At 46.9% G+C, this 8,360-nt stretch overlaps 2 protein-coding genes across 2 annotated transcripts in view; both read right to left on the bottom strand.

Annotated features, from left to right (window-relative positions):
• The window catches only part of LOC106804897 (pleckstrin homology domain-containing family M member 2-like), a 39,141-nt gene extending 34,560 nt beyond the window's left edge, over positions 1–4,581 (bottom strand). Inside the window, exons 1-4 of the mRNA XM_014806286.1 lie at positions 3,989–4,581; positions 3,359–3,514; positions 2,714–2,935; positions 22–188 (exon numbers count right to left, since the gene is read on the bottom strand). Of these exons, the coding sequence (XP_014661772.1) occupies positions 22–188; positions 2,714–2,935; positions 3,359–3,514; positions 3,989–4,408 (965 nt within the window). The 5' untranslated portion in view covers positions 4,409–4,581. The remainder of the gene's footprint in view (positions 1–21; positions 189–2,713; positions 2,936–3,358; positions 3,515–3,988) is intronic.
• A 171-nt stretch (positions 4,582–4,752) lies between these two features.
• Positions 4,753–8,360, bottom strand: part of LOC106804896 (pleckstrin homology domain-containing family M member 2-like) — a 16,936-nt gene continuing 13,328 nt past the window's right edge. Inside the window, exons 6-9 of the mRNA XM_014806285.1 lie at positions 7,406–7,541; positions 5,272–5,390; positions 4,868–5,041; positions 4,753–4,758 (exon numbers count right to left, since the gene is read on the bottom strand). Coding sequence (XP_014661771.1) covers positions 4,753–4,758; positions 4,868–5,041; positions 5,272–5,390; positions 7,406–7,541 — 435 coding nt within the window. The remainder of the gene's footprint in view (positions 4,759–4,867; positions 5,042–5,271; positions 5,391–7,405; positions 7,542–8,360) is intronic.

Genomic DNA, 8,360 nt, shown 5'->3' with positions numbered 1-8,360 from the left:
AGGTGAAGAATGAACGCTTACTTGAGCACGAAGTAGCCCGTCTTCCATATGGGCCCACTCAGGTAGTCGGCCGTATCAAGGAACATCCGCTGTCCCTCACAGTCGGTCGTCTTTGAGTGCGTGCCTAGAAATGCGTCCAGGTTCTCCCAGTGAATCAGTGCGTAGTGCTTCAGTGCCACTTTGGATGACTAACGGACAGGAAGGAAAAGCATAGCATTATAAAGCAATCTCACCCAACACCAAACTCAGACTGACAAGGCTGGGTAGAATGAAAGTGTCAATGACACTGTAGCTCACCTTGGGTGTGATAGAAGAAGGAGGGGGATATATATAAAGCAAGAGTATATATGGGAGAAGTCCCATTATATAGCATATCTCCCATTATAGGACTCTTGTTAATGATATATGCATAAGTTTTGATGCGAAAATAATGTTTCAGATCTGAGTCTGAAAACTTGACGAGAGATGGTGTACGCCTAAATGAATGGCCATTTTGTGTTTCGAATAATCGCGCAAATAAAGCAACAAGTGCCGCATAGCGACAGCGCTCATCTAACGTCTACTGCCCGGTGACTCTGTGGTGGAGTGGAGGGATTCTAGTAAACCCTGTTAGTCCCAAATGTGTTCACATACACGCCGAAACAGTGGAATGCACAGCGGATGGTATCAGGAACCTTCTCAAAAGAATGTTCGTTGGGATCGTTATGAAAGTTGCCACGAGATGGCGCGTACGTTTAAGTGTCTTTCAGATTAAAGATGGAAGCTCCCATCATTCGTAGTAAGCAACAACTATTTGCAAGGACAGAATAGGTAAGCACTCATCCATTTACCTACGCAAGCCTACAGGCTGCAAATTGCAATAGAGAGCTGCCACCTGCAACCAATTAACGCAGGCAAACAACTGCCCCAACACATGCAGCAGCAGGCAGCAGCCACTGGCAGTGGCCATACGTTACATGTAACATACTGACAGTACAGAATGACATAGAAATTATACGATTAAGGAACATACACCTTCTTTAACCAAATTTAGCTTTTGAAATTTCACGTGTGACATTGTAGCCTCATACATACCAGGCATGTATAGATCTACTAGCAAACCCGGCAGTCAAATTCTTTTCTAACAGACAGTCAACAAATCCAGTTTAACCCTCCTCTTGAGGGTCAAAAGGTTATCCGACACTTACTCTTCGCATGTCAGCACAAGGACATTTCATGGTCCTTTCAATAAAGCCATAAAATGCTAGGTCACCGCTGAAACAAAAAAGTTTTTCATCGCTCCGTCAGACCATGTCCTCAGAAAATCTCTAAAAATCTGCCTGTGCCCACTGACTTTGACTGTGACCTCCAATTTCGGCACAGTGATTGGCTTTTCCTACCATGATGCTATACACCGACTATGCACGAGCCTAGGTCGAGCCGTTTAGATTCTGTGCCGGCAATTCTGATTTCCTCCCTATACCTTAAGTTAAGGAGTGAATGTTCCCCCTCTTTTACACCTCTTGACCTTTGACCTTTGACCCCCAGCTTCGACAGCCCAACTCGTTTTGACGATCCCCCCCAATGTGCCAAATATTGTGACTGTACGATCGAGCGGTTAAAATTTGTGCCCAACTGTTGACGGACGACCGGACGACCGGACGCACGGACGGACGATCATGCGATTCTACAAGCTGCATCTGACTATGTCAGATGAGCTAATAAAATATTCCAGTCAAATTACTGTAACGAAGAATCTAAAACACAATATTACACGTATATAGGTATGATTGTAGAGATGTTGACCAGTATACACGTAATAGGACGTTGTCATCTCTCCCATAGGAGTGACAACTGTTTTGGGGCTAGCCTTACACATTCACATACCAAAATTTAACAAAATCGAATGAATTTAGATGGCCATTTTCATTTTTGCCAAAACGTTGGCGTGGCTCGAAAGTAGGTCGACTGGCGTACTCCAAAATAGGAAGTTCAAATCTCTCCCATAGGAGTAACAACTGTATTCAATTTAAAACATGTGGATCAAACGGTTATTGAGTTATCATTGACCTTAGGCAGACTGAAATGCATAGTGAAATTGCCAAAATCTACCTAATTTGCTAATTAGCTAATTTGCTAATAATAATAATAAAAAATCAAAACCCGTGTGATATGTTTTGTTTTCATTTCTAGAAATGAGCAAAATCTGTTGAACCTAAATTAACTTATGGCCATTTCTATTTTTGCCAAAAAGTGGACGTGGCTCGAAAGTAGGTCGACTGGCGTGCTCCAAAATAGGACGTTCAAACCTCTCCCATAGGAGTAACAACTGCATGCAATTTGAAACATGTGGGTCAAACGGTTCTTGAGTTATCGTTGACCGTAGCCAAATGTTGACGGAAGGACGGACGTACGACACCCCATGGCAATAGCTCATCTTGACGATGTCAAGGCGAGCTAAAAACAAGCAGCTGTTATGGTGCTACATGTATCTTTTCACAAAGCTTCATTATTACAATCATATTCTGCTAGTGCTTTACTACCCATGGTCGATCTACAGAGACATACGTACCCTGCCTTATGTATCATCTATCATTATTACCATTCCTGTAATAATAGCGTTACTAACGATAATATTAGTAATGTCGATTAGAAGAGCACGCGATGATCAACGACTATGACGATTACGATTACTTTAAGCTTGCTCTGACAACCAAAGTTAACAACCGACTACCTCGCAGCCACACTCCTTTGCGACCCACTTGCGCAGCGCCCCCTTCTGGGCGGTAGCGTCGGTGAGCACGTTGGGCAGGTGCTTGACGTGCGGGCTGCGTCGGATCGCGATCTCGAGACTGGAGACGACGGCGCGCGTCAGGTTCTCGTCCGCCGTGCACACACAGAACTGCCGCCGCTCGTTGCGGCAGACGAGCGTCAGCGTCTGGTAGTTCATGCTCAGCTGTGGAAGCGAGACGTGGTTAGCTACGTACGCGATCGCGACAATCGCCAAAATCATCTGCTCGGTGTCGACCGCAGGTCGCACGAAATGCGCAAAATTGCCAGTGCACTTTCCATTGAAACGCAATCTCGTCATTAAATGTTGAATTGAATACGACTGATGTGGAGGATTTAAGGATCTTCAGATCTTAGCTCTCACTTTTAGTTTCAGTTAAACTATACATGCAATATTTATGTTCTATACTAATTTTCTTACTTTCTAAATTAAAAATAGTCAAAGGATAAAACGTAATATGCCACGGAACAATATATATTGTTGGCACGAATCATAACTATAGCGCAACTCAACTGAAAAAATAATGCTCACAGCTAGAGCCATGTTATAATTTAAGCTATCATTATCACTAAGTGCCCTGACACGTACAGATACATAATCTAGCTCTTTGTACTGCATGACTGCGTCTTTGTAGAACTTGCCCGGCTCGCTGGACTGTCTCAGGAAGTACAGACAGCGATTGGTTAGCATCAGGTAGATCACCAGGATCTCTCCCTCAGTGTGGTTGCTGGAGGCACGAAACAGCTGCAACGTGTAATGTCAAATGTGCTCGCTTCAAAATAAACTGCAAACCTACTCACTGCGCTGATGTCTATTAAAGCATTTCCACCAAAACAAACAGTGAAATTAGTACATGCTTAAGATTATATTCTTTAAAAAAAATAACAATGGCAGTAGTGGACGTAAGTAGGCGAATTCCAAAACCAAAGCTACCTCATGCTTATTTGCAATTAAAAACTCACTGTGCAACTATATTTCTGAAACAATTCTAAAGTTTGAAACTGATGTGCAACTCTTGCATAATTAGCCAGTTTAAAAACCAAATTGCTACAAAAACTCAAACTAATTCCATAAATCTATACCGATTGTAAAGCCTACCTCAAATGAATTATACACCCAATTGGTAGTTCTATTTTAAGCCAATTACATATTAAATTCTCTCATCTACCTCAAAGCCAATTGCAAACTCGAGCTACAAGTTAATGTCACACTCCTAACCTTATAAAACTGTTCATTCTCAAACTCAATAATGTCCACCATCAGCGACAGTAGTGTGTTGTTATCCAGCCACAGGTCGCTCTCGTGCAGCGCCCCCACTCGCAGCCGCTTTGCAGAGGGTGCCACCATCGACAGCGAGCGTGGGACCGTAACCGCGCCGTCGTCGGACGACGACGACGACTCTTCATCGTCACTGTCGCAGACCGTATCATCGGCCGACTCTACGTCAGACGTGTCCTCCGCGCACTCCTCGCGATGACCAGGGTCGCATGCCGGCGGCGCCTCTACACCATCGCTATCACAGCTAGCCGGCTCGTCAACGCGGCGGTCGTAGAGCGCCACCTCGTCACTGCTGCCCTCCATTAACATACGCTGCACGTCTGCGTCAGGTCCCGCGAAGCTCGTCAAACTCACAGACATGTCCGCCAGCGCCACCGCCGCCGCCGCCGCCTCTTCCTCCGGCAGCGCCCCCTCCGGAGAGCCGTCCGCCGGCGCCACCTTGCGCTCCTCTTGGCGCGCACACCCGCTGACCGGCGGCGCATCGCATTCACTCGACACATCGTCTGCGACGGTGCTGCCCTCGTGCGGCCGCCTGTGGCAATTCGTCGGCGGCCGCGGAGACGACCTTCGCAAACTCGCGCGACCTCTGCCCGCGTCCGCGCCGCGCATTGTCCGGCCCGAGCGGACGTGCGACATGATGAGCTTTGGGTCGCGGCCGCCAGGTAGCGCCATGAGGTCGGAGAGGCCGCGCGGCACGTCGACGCTCACTGCTAGGTTGCGCGAGAAGTGCTCGACGCCGCCCGAGTGACGCTTGCGCGGCTGCTGCAGCGACGCGCGTGCGCTCATCGTGCAACTCTTCGGCCGCTCACGCCGCGGTGCGCTGGCCCGCCGCGTCACCGATGCCTCCTTCGCGCCGTCTCTTGTCGCAGCCTCACGCGTCGAGGCCGGATTGTCATCGCACGACGCAGGTGCTGGAACATCAGTCTGCTTCGGGTCGCTCGTCTGCTCGCTCGATGGCTCGTGGTTGCCGTGGTCACCGACAGCTGGGTTGTCCTGCAGCGAGATGTGGTCATGTAAGTGCTAGCACTTAGACACATGGGCGGATATTACACTGCGCTTCTAACCAACCAAAAGTTCTTTCGGACAGTCATCGTGAATGATGGTCACATAAAAGGTTAGATAATTGCAAACAATCGGAAAACATCCATTTTATATTGTTGTACGACAACAGAGATTATACCACAACACAGAATATTTTCAGTGACTCGGTGCAAACACTGTACCTGTATAACTTGTATTATATCATTAGCTTGATCAGCATCTGGTATAATGCCTTCTTCTTTTGAATGCAGAGCTCGCTCTGTTACATGCTCCTTTGAATCGGCTAGCTTGACCTTATCATCTGCAATAGACTCTGGTTGGATTACACGATGCAACGATTCGTATCGACTGAACTGCTTTAATGTTTAACTGCTGTTTTTCTCGAACGACATCTTAGCAGCACTGATTCTACACTGCAATATAACCATAAAACATGGTATAGTCTATCAGCTGGGGGAAGTCCTGTGTGCATTTATATGTCCCCGCAGTTTGACGCTTGATTCATGTAGGGGACACCCCTGGAAGTAAAAAAAACTTGGGTAGACATTCTGAATCATGGGAAGGATAGGTGAAATTCAAGATGGCGTTCAAGATGGCCGTCAATTCATGTAATTGACCATAACGCGCCACCTATTTATGATAGGAGGTTGATTTTGGTGTCTATCCCTATATTTTATGGGTCAGGCTATCCATTAAAACTGATACCCGTACCGAAAATGCATTGCATCATTGTTAAATCTAAGATGGCCGCCGAAATGGACACCGTATCATATAAACTGCTATAACTTCTCGCAGACTTATGATAGAAGGGTAATTTTCGTTAAAGCAGGGGCGTGAATTATGTGATGTACTGCCGGCCGTTCATGCGTTGACTGGATGTGACATCACAAGCAAATTTGGCACCAAATTGGCAGCGCTCAAAGCGAACCCAATAGCATGTACACCTCAAGGATTTCGGGAAGAACTCGGACAATTTGTGTCTAGCTGAATCGCAACTATATCTGGTACAGGTCGTGAAACATGGTGACCATATACTATACAAAATATGGATGAATTACGACTAGTCTATACCACCACAGCAAGTCTGTGACCGTTCTGGACTTGCCACCGACTAGCCACGCAGCTACAGGACATATTCTCAGAGCCTTTTACTCCACCTATAGTCAGATGAACTGTTTGAGTGCCCTTACTCTGGAACCTACAGACTTTGGATTCGAATTATCAGATAGCTTGCTTGTTCCAGGAAGGTTCTATCTACCTTTGCCGGACGATGTTGCAGTTGTGTGTTCCTGTGTGAAGTGTTCTACAGCAAGGTGCGTGTGTCAACAAAATGGTGCCAAGTGTTGCGAATTTTGCAAATGCCAGACCGAACAAGTCAATGACTGCAGAAACCCAATTAGTATCCTAAGGACACAGTGATCAGTATTAAAGTTACCTTACCAATAATATCATGTATACTGTAAATGTACTGTATATGTGAAAAGTTGTCAATAAATGACAGTCATATTTGGTGGCCATCTTAGCTTTGATGGTGATGCAGTGCGTTTTTAATCTGGTTATTAGTCTCAGTGGATAACCTGACCCCTAAAATATAGAGATAGACACGAAAATTACCCTTCTATCCTATGTCTGCGAGAAGTTATAGCAGTTTATATGATACGGTGTCCCTTTCGGCGGCCATCTTAGATTTAACAATGATGCAATGCATTTTCGGTACGGGTATCAGTTTTAATGGATAGCCTGACCCATAAAATATAGGGATAGACACCAAAATCAACCTCCTATCATAAATAGGTGGCGAGTTATGGTCAATTACATGAATTGACGGCCATCTTGAACGCCATCTTGAATTTTACCTATCCTTCCCATGATTCAGAATGTCTACCCAAGTTTTTTTTACTCCCAGGGTGTCCCCTACATGAATCAAGCGTCAAACTGCGGGGACATATAAATGCACACAAGACTTCCCTCAGCTGATAGACTAGTAACAATTTTCGTATTACGCCTGCATGAAATAAACCAACATTGCATCAGGAGCGAATAAAAATCCATTTTTATTCTCATTTTAATACCCTCCTGATTACATCTTACTAGGAGTAAATAATAGGCGTTATATTGTTTGAATGCCATGTTATTTATTATTTACCCCTGAATTTATATTACTCGAGAGGCTTACTGTCAGTCCTTACTCTGCAAAAACACTGCAACACTAACACACACGTATACATACAGACGGACATATATACGTTAGCAGGTGGGTGCTATTCTGTTTAAGGTGATGGCTCAAGTAAAGCTCCAAAAAAATAAAAGACGAACCTTGTTTCACTCCATTTGGAGAGTGCCGCGGACTCAACCTGTCCTTGCCGGCTAGACTCGAATGTGTGGAGGAATCTATGAGCGATGCGTAGTCGCTGTCAGGAATCTCAGCCGTGCACACGTCCCTGCCCGAGACCTGTAGCCGACGAAAGCCATGTCAACTCCCACACGCACGCACGCACGCACGCACGCAAACACGCACGCACGCACGCAAACGCGCACGCACGCACGCACGCACGCACGCACGCACGCACGCACGCACGCACACACAGAGACACACACACACAGAGACACACGCACACACATACACAGACACAAACACACACCACGCGATGACAACGACGATCGTGACGACGCCAAGCTCCGTGTATCACTCCCTGATCGCGCGCAGGGGAGATATCTCTATACGCTCACCCGCTATAACTAACCTTCATGACAACGGCCTTGTCGCAGCAAAACGGCCGTGCGTCGCCACTGCGCACAACTACGCGTCTGATCACTCCACTGCCTCCTACTTGTACTGACAACGAATTAGAGCGCGGGAACGGCAAAGCAGCCAGCGACGACGACGACAACGACGACGACGACGACGACGACGCGACCCGAACTGCCGCGCGTCTGCGTGCGCGCGCGAGAGAATTGTGAAATCTTGCTGAATTGAAATAAAGAACTTTCGCTCGGTATTGACCCGCTCGTAGCCTGCGCGCCGCGTCGGTCCCAGCAGCGGCAGCCGCGTGAGTCATGCTCGGCGTCTGCGTCACGGCGACGACGCCTGTATTCACTAACACCAACAGCTGATCGCACGCACACACACGCCCACCTCGCATACACGTATCCTCTCCATACACCTCGGTACGTCGGCCCTAGAGCCTGGCGTATTCACTAACAACAGCTGATCGCACGCACACACGCCCACCTCACTAACATACACGTATCCTCTGCATACACCTCGGTA

This window comes from Priapulus caudatus, unplaced genomic scaffold (genome assembly GCF_000485595.1).
Source record: "Priapulus caudatus unplaced genomic scaffold, Priapulus_caudatus-5.0.1 Scaffold92, whole genome shotgun sequence".
Classification (NCBI taxonomy): domain Eukaryota; kingdom Metazoa; phylum Priapulida; class Priapulimorpha; order Priapulimorphida; family Priapulidae; genus Priapulus; species Priapulus caudatus.
Note: the sequence above shows the minus strand (reverse complement) of the source record. Positions and strands in the feature narration are given on the sequence as shown.